General features: G+C 46.4%; 1 protein-coding gene across 2 annotated transcripts in view; it reads left to right on the top strand.

Annotated features, from left to right (window-relative positions):
- The first annotated feature begins 1813 nt into the window (after positions 1-1813).
- The window catches only part of LOC146196200 (uncharacterized), a 77444-nt gene continuing 61474 nt past the window's right edge, over positions 1814-17783 (top strand). For both annotated transcript variants that reach the window (XM_084598117.1, XM_084598118.1), the window contains exons 1-2: positions 1814-1918; positions 6815-6978. In XM_084598117.1, the coding sequence (XP_084454243.1) occupies positions 1820-1918; positions 6815-6978 (263 nt within the window). In that variant the 5' untranslated portion in view covers positions 1814-1819. The remainder of the gene's footprint in view (positions 1919-6814; positions 6979-17783) is intronic.

Below are 17783 nucleotides of genomic sequence, written 5' to 3' on the forward strand. Positions count from 1 at the left end.
ATTTTAATTTTGGGAATTGTTGCGCACAGATTGGTTTTTACACAACGGTTGCCATTGACTGCACATTGCTTAGAGAAATTAAGCTTTGAAGAAACATTAACAAACAGTAATATAAGGTCTACGTTAGATGGAACACCGTGATGATAATCACAATTTCACTTCTATAACATGGCATAATTCTGCAGTGTATTATTTGCAATGACTGCGTTTGAATAGATGCTGAAACGACTACTGAGAACAATTACAGACATCAATATCTCTCTTGCATGTGTTTTCTTCTTTGAAACAATGCATTATGCATTTGTATACATGAATAATCCCCTTTTATTAATTTACAATGAATATATAATTTACACTCGCATTTATATTTCATATCTGAACAATGCCTGAGCTGAAAGGAGGGTTTAGGTCATGAGTCATGGAAAGAAACTGCAGTATAATGGCCAGTGTATACTTATAATTCAATGCAAGCTTTAGCCAGGATGCTTCAATTGTTACAATGATACCATAAGGTACCTTCTTTGCCAAAAGTAACCTGCTTCTCAGCCATGTGGTAGCGGATTCATACCATTTCTGAAGCTCTAAATCTCTGCAATGTAAAGATGAGCACCTGTCCTCACTTCTTAACTAGTTGTGATGCAGTGGAATCCTTATTGGCTTTATATTACAAGTAGGAAACAAAACATGCAGCTTGGTTACTTTTGGCAAAGAGTGTACGTTGAATGTATGCACAGAACGGACGTAGGCTTTGAATGAGAACGCTTTGCACAAACACTGACAGCCCCTGCGTGAGCTTATTATTTGTTGTGGCCCTTACACGGTTTTTAAACTATGATATGAGACTAAAACCATGATATGAGCCCCCTGGGCGCATATGCTGAGTGATTGAAAAGTTTTAATATTAAATGAAATAACTTCCCTAAACAACCGTGCACCAGTAGTCAACATCGCGGCCCTCATCATGCGGCTTTATAAGCATAAGGAAAGGTGATCTGTTGGAATCAGGTAAGTGCAAAGATGCTGCAAAATCACACCATATTATTGCATGTCCGATGCTATATTCATACTGAAATTCAAATTACCCACGAGAATAAACTGTTCTTGCAGGCTTGTGTCCATCTTGCATGTCATAAAGGTCAAACATGAACTTCTCTCTAAACATTTTGCTTTCGCACAGATTGAATCACACACATTCTTCTGGACCAATAAGATTTTGGTGCATACAGTGTGCTAGACATCCACAATTTATCTTATATGCATCTAGCTAGGATATCTGAAGCACGTTCTATGCCACGTAATGGATATGAGTTTTTGTGTTGCAGATAAGTTGACTTTTGGAAAACAAGATCGAAATTTTGACCTGCAGGAAGCATGAAATAAATGGTATGAAAATATTATGAACGTGAATATAATGTTTTTGATTCACTGGGAGGTGAATGCAGAATGGCATGACTGATGTTGATGCCATGACTGAATGGCCGTTAGCCTAGAGTAAGCTCTTTGCCGCACGGCACTGCTCACGCCTCTTAATTTTTCAATTCCACAGGAATTATTATGCAGCTAGCCCATTTTTCAGGCATTTAAAGATGTCATCGTGCTGTTATTAGCACTGATGAGAATAAATTATGCTTTTTCACACTTGGCCGCTAAAGATCCGACGTGTTAAACGAGGCCTTATAAAAGATTTTATGTGTTCAAAAAAATAAAGGTTGTATGTGTCATAGTGGCATTTGACGAAGTAAATACACTCTTCGAGTCTCTATATAAGTAGCAGCGTGATCTTTTTGAATAGGTATAATAGAAATACGGCTGCCAGAATATGTCCGCCCTTGCCTCGATGTGCGCCTTCCTAGGATTTTTCTTTATGTGCTTTCGGGACCACGGAACCGTTATAGCATTTGAAACACAAGCAAGAATGGTAAACTAAGCATTTTTTGAATCCCATATAATACAAATACGACTAATGGAACACATTGTCCCCCGGGCTCTTAGTTATTGTTCTCGTCTGTATTTTGCATGTTTCTTCATAAAATACACTTTGATTTGGAGCCTCCTTCAATAATTGGACTCAAAATTTACGCATGCCTCGATCGCAAGGCCTACGATCGGCCAAGCAAGGATTACAATAGAAGGTGCTAGAAAATCATCACAGCAGAAGTAGAAAGCGAGAATTTGTATCCAGGTAAGGCAAAAAATTTACATGCAAAACCGCTATGCAGACTTTCCCGTGTCTGGGGAGACTCATGGCCTTTGCAAGCTTGCCGCGTCTTTAGATAAATTATGTAAGATGTTCCAGGCAGGAAATTCAACCCTCGACGCGCCTCTAGTTTCATCGGTTTATCTTTAGTCACCCTGTTGTAATCGACACATTGACGTTGCTTCTTACGATTGTGAGCAATCGACAATGTACTACTCGTTTTAACGCATGCTTCGTTTCTTCTTTTATTTGTTTATCATTACGCTGAGTGCATTACTTGTGCAAGCAGGTCTTTGAAGAGATGCTTTTCGCGTATTTTCATCACGCACTTCATGACACACTAATAATTCGTAGAGTGCTATATATGCACTGAATGCACTTCGGAATAACTCACAAATTGATATATTTTGTAAGATACTGAGAAGAGAATACAATGGACGCATTATTATTTGGGCAGGCGTTTACTTCCCGCAAAAATTGCGCATAGAACGAATCCTCTTGGTAGGTGGCATGGCAGACTGTGAGCGTGATTTAAGTGGAGCAGTGGCTCTGAAGGTTAGCTTCAGCGCTCATATCGTTTCACCAACTGCTATTCTCAAAAAGGTAGTCAACTAAATACGACTTCACTAAGTGCGAAGTCACTTTACCGACCGTAAATAAATAATCTAGTACCGATATATACTTATTATTCTCATCTTTTCTTTCCCATTGCGGGTGCGAATTTAGAAGCTCATGTTTCATGCATTTGAACAGGTTTATAGTCTACGGGGCCTGACGTCCCAAAGTGACTCAAAATATGAGAGACGCTGTAGTGAAGGGCTTCGGAAATTTCGAGCCCCTGGGGTTCTTCAACGTGCACTGACATCGCACAACACACGGACGCCACTTCGTTTCATGCCATCCTTGGGCATAGCGTTCGAGCGTCATAACCACTGCACCACCGCGGCGCGGCTGTCATTGGGGCTGTCCGACCTAAGAAATTTTTAGGCTAATCTGCCTTAAACAAAACAGCAATTAACATATTCTTACAATCACTTTCCAGCTTAAAATGTGAGATAATCGGCTACCTTAAACATTTGTAGGCAGTAGATGGAGCATGTGAGTGTAGGAAATTTATAACAGATGTGTCCCTGAAATCCAAATAACATTTTTGTTTCGTATCTCTGCAGCGTTCCAAAAATTGAACGAGTGAATACAAATGTTGCTCTTATTTCCGTTCCATGCTCTTTTGAACGCATGCAGGCGTGATATTTTTTAGCCATTGACTGTGGCTGAGTTTGTCATTGAGGAAGCCATCATTCCAGTGCCATCAACTCATCCCACAAGGCCCGGGATACTGCATGGAAAAAAAAGCTATTGTTAATATAAACTTGTTAGACCGCAATCTTACAAAAGCGAACCACCAGTTCTGTAAAACCGCGTCGATAAATGCGCCTGATACATGACTTATAAAGTATCGGTGGTGTCCGATGATTCTGCTTCTGCCATTGCCCTAGGGCAGTCTCCTGATTCGGCAGAACCTGAAAGCTCCGGTTACGTCTTGCCAACTCTTGGCGAGTGAGTTCGAGTACACAGTCTTCAGAGATGCGATTGGGCCTCTATCTTGCCGCGCAACCAGTGCAACATTTTCGACAAGCGGAAACGAGCTGGAATGCATGCAGGCCACATTGAAGCTTGCTGCCGCTCGATGCGATTGAACACATGCTGTCTCTCTCGGGCGCTCTCGTGGACGTTGGAATTGCACCTCCAGGACCTACAGAAAACTAACGCTTACGCATACATTCTACATGATTCGCATTGATCATGCGTTCATGTTTCCAATAGTAACCACGTGGTTTAGCTGTGGAGCTTTTCCTCGATCGAGCGTGTATGGCGTCAAACGTAATCACTTGAACTAGAATATCATCTCATTTCGAAAAATATTGGGATACTGAGTACGTGAGTCGCACCGATAAAATTGATTGCAAGCAGAATCAAATTGTATGAATCGCTCCAGCTTCCCGAACAACGTCAGCCATTGGGAACGGCACTGCAGCACCTTTCACGGTGTCTCCCCATACGGTGTTTGTGCTGTATACCTTCAACTACCACTCTAGTCAACTCGACCGCCTGCAGGTGATCAATATCCCGATTCGTGTCATAAAGTGTCAAATCTTCAGCCTTTGCAATGCGCTTTGCTCTTCACCAAAGCTTTATTGCATTAAAATAAAAAATACTTAAAAAATATATATGTAACATTACAGGATTTTAACTGCTGCATTCAAAGTAAGGCCACGGGTTGGCGCAAGAATGAATCGCCTGTGCGCTGTCATCAGGTGCCGATAAAAAATAATACCGAAAAGATGAAGCACGTCGTTGACGCGCTTGAAAGAGCCGTAGCAATCGCCTCCTCGTAAGAGCACTGAACAATAGTCGATGTGTCATTGCATTGTGATTTTCGGGGTTAAGTAAGCAACAATAGGCGGAGCTGGTGTGCTCAATTGCTCAAACTCCTATATTTGGAACAAGTGAGCGGCACTCACATATCGAGCACGCGTTGACGTGCGTTGCTTTCTGTAGCAATTTTATTGCCTGCCGATTTCGCACTTTCCGCGCTGCGTTTACTCGCACCACTCACTGCCACCGCAAAAATCTGGTAATAGTCGGTGGAGAGCCGTACTCGGGGCATCTTGTATAGCGGCCAAGCTTAGGACGAACAGACGCAAGGGTAGGGCGCGTAACGATGAGAATCAAGAGAATTCTTTGATGTAGCTACCATGATTTTTGTCCTGTACTACATGCTGTAAAACATGCCTGATTCTTTTCTCTTAGCTGCCGTGAACTCATAAATTTACCCTTTGTTCGTTTTCCGGTAGCTCTGCCCATCGGTTCTTCCACGTTCGTTGGGATGTGTTTGAAGATAATGCAGTCTGTAATCGGGCGGCCCGAAACAAATCGATTGCTTCATAAAACTGTAAGAGTAATATGCATCCCAGAATAACCACATGTCACGTAAACTAGCACAACAGGGGCAACAGCACTGCTTGTATGCCTGCTGTCTACTTGTTCGAACTACGAATGCCTGCTCCATGGCGATGCTTCCCTTCACAGGCGATAACAGCAAGAATTGCTCCTGGGACTTTCATTATGAAAGCAGCCGTAATCCGTTAGTGCTCCAAGTTCTGTCACCTCGCAGCTAAGCACTTCCAGACAAACCTCTTGAGGTGCCAGAAAATGTAGACTAGAGATCAGGTGATGCCGACGCTTTCCACTTATTTTAACGCGATACCGTTTAAGGCCTCGTTCTCTAGAAAACTACGTGTCGGAGTTGTTGGTAATCGGCAGTCATACACGAAACTCACGGGAATGTCTTTGAAAGGTCGTGGTTGGCAGGTTTAATGGCAGTGCACTCACTGGCCGTCGGGTAATGCCAGCTCACGAAACCACATAATACGGCAGCGTTGGGTAGGCGCTGCCCACTCGAACTTCGCATTGTAAAGTAGCAGTGGAAAAGAAACGTTCCCAAAATCGAACATGAAAGCAGGACAAGTGGTTGTGCTTTCGCCCTTGCTTCTTATCTGTTATCCTGCCCATATTTGTATACCTGCGTCCGTCTTTTTTCGCGCTGCCACTTTTCATGAGTAATCTCCTCCTAGCACGCAATAAGTTAATAATCTTTTTTTTCTGTGAGATCGGAGGGTGATTTTGAAGGGATAGCTTCACTGCGCGATGTAAAGTCAAGATCTCCATGCATAGGAATATTACCTTCAAGTTGGCCAGAGGTGAAACCACGAAATACTTCTGGTGTCGCATGGTGTCGCAGCAAAGCGTAACAAAGATGTAAGGACAAGATCAAAGGTCAAAACGATGAACTATGACGTGGGCATATGGTTCGGTGTTACGCGATAATTGACTTCACATTGTGAGTGTGTAAGTAAAGAACAGTGAGCTGCGCGCCGGGCCATGTACAAGTTGGAAAACCTACAAGTCAGTTTCCCTCTACGGCAGAAATTCTTGTACAATGGCGGCATAGACTTACTTTAGGGTAATAGTTGAGAGCAGCGCTGGCAAATACCCTGGTGGGCTGGGTAACTTCCACACCCATCGCTCATTCGACATTCAGCGCGTGAGCATTGCCGCCCTGCTATAACCCTATATCCCCAACTGGTTGGGTTTCCCTATTCTAAAACTCTTTATTTCTCGACATTCTTTCCCCACCCCAGGGCGGCAGTATTCCCCTCTAATGTCGGAAAACCTGTTCTCATGCAATGGCCCGTGCTACGAGGACTGCATCCTAAGCTGCGTGGAGTGTAGCTGAAGAAGATGCATGTACGGCACCTAATTTTTGTACCCTTCGATGCTGTATATCCCTAAGGCCACGCAGGCACGTTTTCATGGCTTCGTTAAAGCTGTCAAACTTTCATATATCTTTGTAGCTCGCAACTATTCTCTGATGGGGTATCTGAGGAATAATAGAGTCACAAGTTGAATGATTAGTGATACAAAAGCAAAGAGCATGTTTATGTGAAAAGAGGTCCGCAAGTGGAGCCTGCAGATGGCAGCTAATTATGCCGAGTCATGCCTATAAAGGCGAAGCTTAAGTACCACATTTTCCCTCGCATGCCTTCAATTTTCTAGGTTCTCTTTCCCCCTTATTCATACTGGCTATACAGAAGGAGTACAGGTGCTGACACATCATTTACTGGCAAGGAGCCCTGCGTAGAAATAGAATACATCGCATATGATGATGATACTGACACAGTATGGCTGGATTCCCGCAACCACACGAAAAAAGAACAGTGGTAAGTGCATTTTTTAAGATTATCCGAGTATGCCGTAAATATAAAGCAATCACCTAAACTCTGGTTTGAATCCAGGCACCGTGCAATTCGTCAACAAGCAAAAATGTCTTGTCCATGACACTGCCTAACCAAAACTGGGGCATGACTTGATCCCAGCGGCCATCGCCAACAGCCCATTTATTGAAAGTATGATTTGGCCACCGTGATGCCATGCTTAGCAACAATCTGCCGCATGACTACCCTAGTTATTCCCGCACCACCAAATTTCAACAGCTGCGCACTAGCCGACCAACACGGCGATCCCTATGAGCGCTTGTGCGGCAGCGCATATTGCTAAGTCTAGCTCCAGACAGGCCGTCATTTAAAATACAGCTTGCAATATAGAGGAATTCTATAGCATTAACAAGAGTATGGAAGGTATGCAAACTAAAGTTGATAAGCCATAAAAATTGAAGGTAATAGTAGCATATGGGGATGATATATCACCCGCAGCAACAACCGGACTAACTCACTGCAGCGCGAAGGCCTTACTCATAGTACTCCAATTAACCCGGTACTGCACAAGCTGCATCTACTGCGAAATTCTTTTTATCCGCCCACCTAACTTTGCACCGCCCCCTGCTACGTTTTTTTTTTTTCCTTGGAATACAATCCGTTACCCTTAGTGATTATCGGTTATGATCTCTTTGCACTTAATGTCCTTTCCATTCATTCCTCCGCCGGGGTGGCGCAGTGGTTACGGCCCTCGATTACTGTTCCCAAGGATGCGGGATCGAATCCCGGCCTCGGCGGCCGCTTTTCGATTGAGGCGAAGCGCAAGGCGCCCGTGTGCTGTGCGATGTCAGTGCAAGTTAAAGAACCCCAGGTGGTCGAAATTTCCGGAGTCCTCCACTACGGTCGCTTTGGGACGTTAAACCCCACAAACCAAACCAAACCAAATGTCCATTTGTTCATTCCCACTAGAATGTCATTAACTCGAGTTATTTCTCTGACCCATTCTGGACGCTTCCTATCTCTTAACGTTAGAACTACCCTTTTCGTTCCATAGCCCTGTAGGTTTTCCTCAGCTTAAATGGGCGCCGTGACGTTCGCCAGACCAGTAATTCCAGCCGGCCCCTATAGTTCTTTAGACCTTCCTAATGCCATAAAACCCAATTACAACGGCGAAATCATAGCGCCTAATATTTTAATCCGCTTCAGTAATCTGCGTTTTGGCACCGATGTGAGCGACACACGATGGCGAAGTTTGTTAACGTATATGACGTTTCATTCTCGCTTGGGCACTGCTTCGCTGATTGGTTGCGCACGCACTTTAGATTTTACATGTTCTTCAAGTTACTATGCAGAAAACAAATAAAAAACGGTTTAATTCCCCGTATGGTCGTGAACTGCTTGTAAAATGGGGACAGTAAACTCAGGTAAATGCGGTGATATCAACAAGCGCGATTGAGCGTCTGCTTGCTGTGATGATGGTGATGGTGGCTTTGCGCTTCGTAGCTTGTCGCCGCTGCCTTCTGGCGCGGTGGACAAAATTTAAAAAAAAGAAGAACAGAGAAAGAAAACCGTGCGCCAATTCGCTGTCCAGGCTATACGGTCTCAAGCACAAAGGTCGCACCCACAGGCTCCTCAAATCCCAAGGCAGCTGACAACGTTCGGATCTCGAGGTTGGCAAAATCGCTGGACAGGTAAAAATCACGCGGTGTATCGTTTATGCCGACACTCCCCAGATGACACTAGCAACCCACACTCTGCAATCGGGCTGGCGGGACCCGACCCGACGGTCGTCTAGCTCGAGCCCCTAGCGTATACATGAGCCCGAAAGCCGGCCTTCAGAACGACAAACCCACCTGAAAGATGGTTTGGAGCAGCGTTTGGTGGGCTAGGCTAGCTGTGATCTGACGAAGAAGCCGGTCCTCATAGCTGTGCTTCGCAGCGTCGTTACCATTGTAACGACACTGCCAAAACGTGTGGCTGCTGGTTGGGTTGGACAGGCAACAGTAGTGGATAGCTTCCGATGCGTCAGCAGAAAGCTGCGTTTCTCATAGGTACCGCCCAAGTCGAGCGCTGGGCGAGAGAAATGGGAGAAGGGCTCCCTCTCGAGTCAGCTCAGACGCGCTGCTTTTTCTCTTTTGTAATTTGAACTTTATAAACCTAATGACTCTCGTTTCCGTGCACCGAGTTTTGTCATTCTTTTTTTCACTGACATCAGCTCGGTTCAAAGAACCTACTGCTTGGCTGAAATTAACGGCCTTACGCACCTTACTGTGACCCTTTAAGAAGAACCCTTTTTGTTAGCTTTCACGTATCAGGCCTGTAGGTGAGTACAAGAAAAATTCAACTGTTATATACTTTGCTCTTGAGCGACACCGGCAAGTTACTAGCAATAATCTGTAAGTACTTACCAAATGAGCACTATTATAGTCTTATTCTTCTAGTTATTTTCCTTTCATGATCCGGATCTGCGGTCATTATCGCTCCTAATAGACATATTAGCCCACCATTTTAAGTACTTGCTGCGCTTCGCTACCTATTGCAAACTCGAAGCTCTCGAAGCTTTTGAACATTACCTTAGTCTTCTGCATATTCATTTTAGTCCTACTTTTCTGCCTTTCTTGTCTAGGTAGTTCATGTCCTCAGTTACTTAGCAAGGCAAATTATCATCGAATCGCAGATTACTAAGGTATTCTCCATCAACTCTTATCACTAACTCCTCCATTTCAAGTCTGTAAGCCAGCTGTGAATAGTGCTGGGAAGATCGTGTATCCTTGCCTAACACATTTCCTTATGGAAATTTTGTCACGTTTTATTCATAACTGTGGTTACTGTGCCACCATTAAAGATAACTTCCAGTACTTTGACATACGACTCTCGTATGCCCTAATTTTCCCATGCCTGCATAACTACGGAGGTTTCCACTGAGCCAAAAGCTTTTTCGTAATCAAATATTGCTATGTATAGAGGCTTGTTAACTCTCGAGATTTTTTTTATCACCTGGTTCATGGCATGGATATGATCGATAGTAGAGTATCCTATCCGAATACCTGCTTATCTTTTGGTGGATTGAAGTCTACGGTTGCTGTGACTCTATTAGCGATTACCTTATTACATACGTTGTATGTAACGGACAGTTTGCTGATTAGTGTATATTATGCTTCAATTCCTTGCGACTCCTTTCTTATTAATTAAGATAACTGTAGTGTTCCTTCATAATTCCGGTACCATCGATTGCGTTTAAGGGTGAGCAGTTTTCCAGCACTGTATCCCCCCATCCTTCAACAAATATGTAGGTAACTTATCCTCACCAGCTGCTTTACCCCTTTTCGTAGCTCTTAAAGCTCTCTTAACCTCGTCCTTCGTTAATGGCAGAACGTCTGATTACTCTCCACTACTGTCAATCTCATAACCATCATAGCATCATAGCATCATAACCCGTGCTATGGTCTTTCCAGTTGTGATGTATGGATGCGAGAGTTGGACTGTGAAAAAGGCTGACCGCCGAAGAATTGACGCGTTTGAATTGTGGTGCTGGCGAAGACTCTTAAGAGTTCCTTGGACTGCCAGAAGATCAAATCAGTCGATATTGTCGACCATAAACCCTGACTGCTCATTGGAGGGTCAAATTCTAAAGTTAAAGCTCAGCTACTTTGGTCATCTGATGAGAAGAGAGGAGTCGCTGGAGAAAGATTTGATGTTGGGAAAGGTTGAGGGTCGCCGGAGAAGGGGTAGGCAGCGATCGCGATGGTTAGATGGCATTCTCGAGGCATTGCAGATGAAGCTATGTGATGTTAAGAAGATAGTGAGAGACCGGAAAGCGTGGCGTGACATGGTCCATAGGGTCACGAAGAGTCGGACACGACTGAACGCCTGAACTGAACTGAACTGTCAATCTCATTGTAGTCCTGACTACTTTGGTTACTGAATAGGCCAGTATAGAACTCGACCACTTTGAGTGCCTTGGCCATATTAGTGATGGCATTGTCCGCCTTGTCTCTTAGCGCAAGCAGCTGATTATTGCGTATGCCTAATTTACTCATCATCGCTTAAGACTGCCGTCATTCTTTAGAGCATGCTCAAATTTTTACATGTTATAATTTCATATGCCAGACACTTTGCATAAATTGATTAGCTTTGATAGCTCTGCCAGTTCAATTTTTTTCTGTTGGGTTGAAGGTTTTTATATTTCTGCGTTTCTTATTCAGATCTTTCGCCTGGGTATATACGTCTTCATCTACCGCGTTTTCAATAAAGACAACTCTGAAAGTATCGTTCATTGCTTCTGTAAGAGAGATGCATGACCTGTGGAAAGGAGAAAAAGAGGAAATCAGAGATGTCGCGCGCCGAAGATGATAAAGAAGTGAAGATGACAAAGCGGACGAAGCTCGAGCTGTCGCTGTGAACGCTGGTCTTCGTAGCTGCTATGTAGGATAAATATATTGCTGTGCGAACCATCTAAACCGCTTCATTACACTTGGTGGAGGTTTCACCTGTTCCCAACCTGGAGCTCCGCAGTCACACTTTGCCCGGCTCTACCATCATCACAGACGCCACGAACCAATCTGGCCCGCTTGTTTGGAGCGCTATCTGTTCGGGACAAGTGCTGCAACGCGACCCACCCATATTCAGCCGGCACGGACGACACCGACGTCGAGGACTGGCTAACTTCATACGAGTGTGTGAGTGCTTACAATAAGTGGGATGACCAGGTTAAGCTCACCTACGTCATCTTCTATTTAAGTGATGTCGCCAGCTTGTGGTTCTGAAACCACGAAGCTGATATTTCAACCTGGGCAGCCCTGAAAACTAGTTTCACGGAGGTTTTCGGCCACCCCGCTCTTCGAAAACTTCGAGCCGAGCAACCGTTGGGTTCTCGAGTCCAAGAAAAAGGCGAAAATTTCCCAAGCTACATTGAGGATGTTGTCGACCTGTGTAAACGTCTTGATCCGTGTATGACTGAAGCACAGAAGATAAAGCATGACCTCAAAGGAATCGAATTGGACGCATTCCACGTGCTCACCGTCAAATCCCCTCAAACCGTTGCTGACGTAATTTCTTTGTGCCAGGGCTATGACGAGCTCCGCAAACAGCGTCTCATGACGCGCCGTGCCACTTGCTCGGATGAAACACTGTCGGCACTGTATCTTCCCGGTGCTGCTAAGGATCACCAGGTGCTTTCTCAGCAATTAAAACAGTTTTTGCGGGAAAAGGTAGCACGACAGTTTTCCCTTATTACCGGCCGGCCCGATTCTTCATCTCTGTTGCCTCCTCTACAGTGTGTCATCCAGGAACAAGTTGCCGAGATCCTGCCAAGTACCAGCCCACCCCATACGGTGGCCGCTCCGCTGACGTACAGCGAAATGGCAAGTCACCCACCGCCCGAAACGCCAACGTACGCAACCCCAAACCACGCCTTCAATCGCCATTGCCCGTGCATCCAGTGCCACCTACTCAGCCTGTTTGGCTCGCACCGGTCCCCGCAATCCGCATCCCTGGCGTTCACAAGATAACCGCCCGATATGTTACATCTGCGATGTAGCTGGCCATGTGGCACGGTGGTGCTGCGCACGTGGATCCCGTTTTTATGACTACGGGCGCGCTCCAGCTTACGACGTACCTTTTTCCGAAGTTGAGTCGGGTCGTCCGCCTTCGCATCACTCTCCGACACGTTCCGATTCATATGCCCACCGGTCGCCATCTTCCCGCCGTCGGTCCCGCTCTCCTATGACCCGTCGATCACCACCCCTTCAGCCGGAAAACTAGGCGCCGCAGTTCCGGAGGCAAGAACTGCGCCCTCAGTAACTGTGTCGAGCCCTGTAAACATTATTAAAGGGACACTGCAGCACGTTTTGCAAAAATTGGGTTTTCAGCAGAAACCCGCTGTTTTTCATGATGCGAACTCAAATATCAGATTCAAATTCGGCAGAAAAATGCAGAAATAGCCTTTGTTTCAGCAGAAATAGGCAGCCCGCGCGACGGGGCTCACCACGGGTCGCGCTTCCGCCTGTGATTGGCCCAGATGTCGCGAGGCGACATCGTGAGGACCGGGGAAGCTGCCGATGTGGCTCCTTCACTGCGCTGTGTACTTATCACCCCTCTCTGCGGCTTTGTGAATGTCGTTATGGCACGCCATTTCCATAAGAATGACCATCGGTGTTTTCACCGCATGTATCCGTACCAGATGCGCCCAGAAACGATGCAGCACTTCCGTTGTGAAGAGCATGGATTTGGCATGAAAGCTTGCTTTGGTTAGAGAAAGGCATTTTGAAAAGTGGTCTCATGAGATGTTTGCAGCCCTGCGAAACGCAGAGGCACCCCGGTCCAATCAGGATTACACGTACTACAATAGGCAATTGTGCTTCTACGCACCTCTCGCCCCCAAAATTGGCGGCGTTGCCAGTAAAAGCACAGTTCTCTATTATTGTGCGTAGGGGAAGAGTAACTTAAGAGAATAATTGCAAGGGCTTTTCTGCCTTTCACACTGCTGCAGATATTTTGTGAGACGAAGTATACATGGCCCTTGACGCGCATATTCCTGGGAAGGAAGGGCAGCGAACAATTATCTACTACCTACGTCTCAGGCTTCCCGTCCCGCCCGAAAAAGTCATTGTTGTGAAAAGAAGGACCCAAGGCTTGGTGTACCAAATCCTGCTTTGAGTGCCAGTCGTCCTACCTTTGGGAAACGAAGCATTTTATAGAAAAGATGAAGCTGCCACCATACAAATGAACAATAAGCGAAGCATGGTTGCCGAGCCCTGCAATTCATGCGAGGCATTGATGGAACCATTGTGCTGGAGACAAAGTCAAAAACGCTCAGAAAGCGGCTTGAGTCATAGGATAGTTAGCACACATAGAGCACCTTCCCCTTCCATGGTACGCTTCTATACGTTTCGTGAATTGACGGCTGACGTATACTGAAAGCCAGACGGCAAATACGCCGCACCCATACCCCTATGAGAAAACGATTTTGTGAAATGTGTTTTCTTACAAGAGACTCGTCGTTTTCATTTAATACTTAATTTGCATCGCCAAACAAGACAGGAGTATGTAAAATGACGAGGCACCAACGGGTGCAAAATCACAAGGTCATATATGAAAAACTTCGATTATTACTATGCTTGGACGCATCGAAGCAAACCTAGCTCTGTGCGCTCCTTACTTGAATGCGCCTATAATCAGCTGAGCGGTACACTTCTTATCTTATAACGCTCCTGTAAAGGATCCACGAACATATCAGGCACGTGCCGGGATGGAAACGATCGCGCATAGCCTTGACAACCTAGCTGCGACTCAACAGTGGGCTCTTCTTAATCGTCTGCTTGTTCGCAAAGATCATCAGCGCGTGCTGCTGATGAGTTGTCCATGTTTAGCACAGAAGCCGCTGCGCAGAGCTTTTGCGAAAAAAAAAAAACGAGAAACGCGAACGCAACCATGCGCTGATGCTGTCTGTCCGTACCATCGCGAGATTGCACTCCATGAACGGACCGCACTCAACGCTAAACGCAACGGTTCACATACAAATGAGACCTGAATAGTGAGGAAGTAATAGAACTACGAAGTACAAGCCTTACCTCCCTTTCCTTCCTTTAATAACCGCAGTTCTAGGAAATGGTGACTGGCCCGAGTCTTTTGTGCAAAAAAATAGAAGGAACCGCATAATGGCTCAGCCATGCCTTTTTGGCAAAGCCCTGAAGAAATCGCATTATGAACAAACTGCATGTAGTCACAGTCACAAAATTGCTTCGAGTAGAATGTTTCCTTTGGTCGGCTTGAATTTATCTCTATTCTCAGCAGCACCGCTTTGCGCCGCGAGCTCTTGACACAATGGGAAACTACATGGTTCCTTCCACAGATGTTTGTGCAAACGAGCACATGCAGGGCTGCGTTGTATCAGGTGCAAAACACTAAGTTGGCGTGTTTCGAAGATCCGCAACGCACGCAAGACGAGGAACAGCGCCGGCCGAAAGCTCCCTCCGTTGGCTCTGAACGCCTGTGGCTCCCCACAGTGACATCACGACGGACAGAGAAGCGAGGTTTCTCTCTCCGCTTTCCTCCATGTAGCAGTCGCGCGGGGCCGCGGGAGACTTGAACTGCGTGCTTTCAGTCAGCGATTGCGTAAGCGTTTTATAAATAATCGAAAAAATAACTTCACAGACATGATCAGAAAATAATCTACTTCAACAACCAATAGTATTAGCACATTTAAAAACCGCTGCAGTGTCCCTATAAGGTTTTCTACGCAGGCGTTGCTGTTGATGCTCACGTTGACACTGGTGCTGCTGTGTCTGTGATTAGTTGTAACCTGTGCCGCAAACTTAGAAAACTGACGAGGTCGATCCCCGTTATTTCATTGCGAACCGTGAAAGCCGAAAAGATCTGACCTGTTTCTTCGTGCACCACACGGCTCATCATGCAAGGCCTCTCCTACGTTATTGAATTCATCGTTCTCGCTCGCTCATCTCATGAAATCATCCTCGGATAGGACTATTTGTCCAAGCATCATGCCGTCATCGACTGCAACCGTGCTCACATTGATTTGTTGGCGCTTTGTGACACTCTCGTAGGCACAACCCCTGCTCCAGCTCCGCCCATTTTCGCTGCCGACGACATCGCTTTCCCTGCTTCCTCCTCTATTCCTGTGCCTGTGAAATGTGACGTCATTAATAACGCTACGGGAATGTACACACCGTCCGTTCGTGGTGCTCATCGCAAATATGTGCTACTCCCGTATGCCGTGCTAGGCATTTCTGGTGGTATTAGCGTTCTGTACGTCGACAACCCGTTGCCTTTTCCAACGACGTTACTTCCAGGAGAATCGCTTGGCACTGTCGATATCATTGATCTTGTCGATGCCTCTACTGTTATTGCAGACCCTACATTGCATTACATTACCGCCCTCACTCCTCCCACTGGAGTCACCGACTCGACCGCACTTGATATTTTCGACCGTTCTGTCGACGCATCGTTACCGCCTACCCAGCGCGACAATTAAGCTCGTTGCCTTGCCTCAACGATTCAGCGCCTCCATCGACTCTCACCAAACTTCGTTGGGACGTACAACCACGGCTCGCCATCATATTGATACCGGACTCCAAGCACCACTGCGCCAACACCCCTACCGAGTCTCAGCCGCTGAACGCCACGTCATCGATGGCCAAGTGAGTGACATACTCGAGCGCTGAGTGATCTAGCCTTCTCACAGCCCGTGGGCTTCACCCGTCGGTCTAGTAAACAAAAAGGACGGCTCCATTCGGTTCTGCGTCGACTACCGTTGGCACCACAAGATCACTAGGAAGGACGTTTATCCCCTACCACGCATCGACGACGCCCTTGACAGTTTGCAGGGAGCTTAATACTTTTCTTCGCTGCACATCCTCTCTGGCTATTGTCAGGTGCCAATGGCTGAAGCCGACCGCCAGAAAACCGCATTCATAACGCGAGACGGGTTATATGAGTTTATTGTCATGCCTTTTTGTTGTTCAATGCTCCAGCTACATTTGAGCGCAAGATGGATAACATCCTTCTAGTTTGAAGTGGCAGATATGTTTCTGCTGCCTAGATGATGTCATCTTCCCGAAGGACTTTCCATCTCATCTTTGTCTCGAGAGTGTTCTTCGATGTCTGAGTTACGCAGGCTTGCAGCTAAACTTGACGAAGTGTCAATTTGGTGCTCGACAGCTGGTGATACCCGGCCACGTCGTATCCAAAGACGGAGTTTTGCCGGACCCTGCCAAACTTTGTGCAGTGGCGCAATTTCCCAGGCCCTCCTCACTGAAAGAACTGCACAGCTTTGTAGGGCTTTGCTCGTATTTACGCCGGGTCGTCAGAAATATTGCCGAAATTGTTGCCCCATGACCTAAATTCTTGCTGGAAGCCCTGACTTGTGGGCCTGGTCACCTGAATGTGATCAAGCTTTTACTACGCTCCGCCGACTTCTGCCATCGCCACCGATAGTACGCAACTTCGACCCTTGCGCTCCTACCGAGCTACAGACGGACGCCAGCGGCATCGGTATCGGCGCGCTCTCACTCAGCGCAAGCCTGGTTTCCCTGAGTACGTCGTAACTTACGCCAGTCGTGTCCTGACCAAAGTAGAGACCAACTATACACTAACAGAAAAAGAATGTCTACCGACTGTTTGGGCCATCACTAAATTTCGTCGTTACTTATATGGTCGACCATGCGATGTCATCACCGATCACCATGCTCTGTGCTGGCTGTCGTCCCTAAAAGATCCGTCCATCTGCCTCGCCCGTTGGGCTGTCCGTTTACAAGACTATGACATCCGTGTTCTTTATCACTCTGGTCGCAAGCACACCGACGTAGACTCCCTTTCGCGCTCCCCTGTGACCTCTGACGCTGGACTACACGCCGTCGCCGGCCTCACTTCTGTTTCCCTTGAAACTATGGATATGGCATCTGAGCAGCGCAAAGATCCCCGGATTGTTTCGCTCATGAACTTTCTGGCCACCCAGTCCCAGTGCCACCTTTCTGGAGCTCTACGGCATTAAGCCCATCATTTTACTATCCGTGACAACCTCCTTACCGCGAAACTACCTCCCTGATGGCAAAACATGGCCGCTCGTTATTCCGCGACATCTCCGATCAGTCATTGGCGCGAGCTATCACGATGATCCACAGTGCGCCCATGCTGGATTCCTGAAAACATATACTCGTCTATGTCATCGCTAATACTGACAGGGTATGTATCGTTTTATTCGCCAGTACGTCCGCTCTTGTATCAACTGTTAGCGTCACAAGCACCCACCACGCCCTCTAGCTCCAGCTCCCCTGCAGCCTCTCCCGTGTCCA

Source organism: Amblyomma maculatum, chromosome 3, assembly GCF_055883805.1.
Source record: "Amblyomma maculatum isolate TAMU_Amacu chromosome 3, ASM5588380v1, whole genome shotgun sequence".
NCBI classification, from domain to species: Eukaryota; Metazoa; Arthropoda; class Arachnida; order Ixodida; family Ixodidae; genus Amblyomma; species Amblyomma maculatum.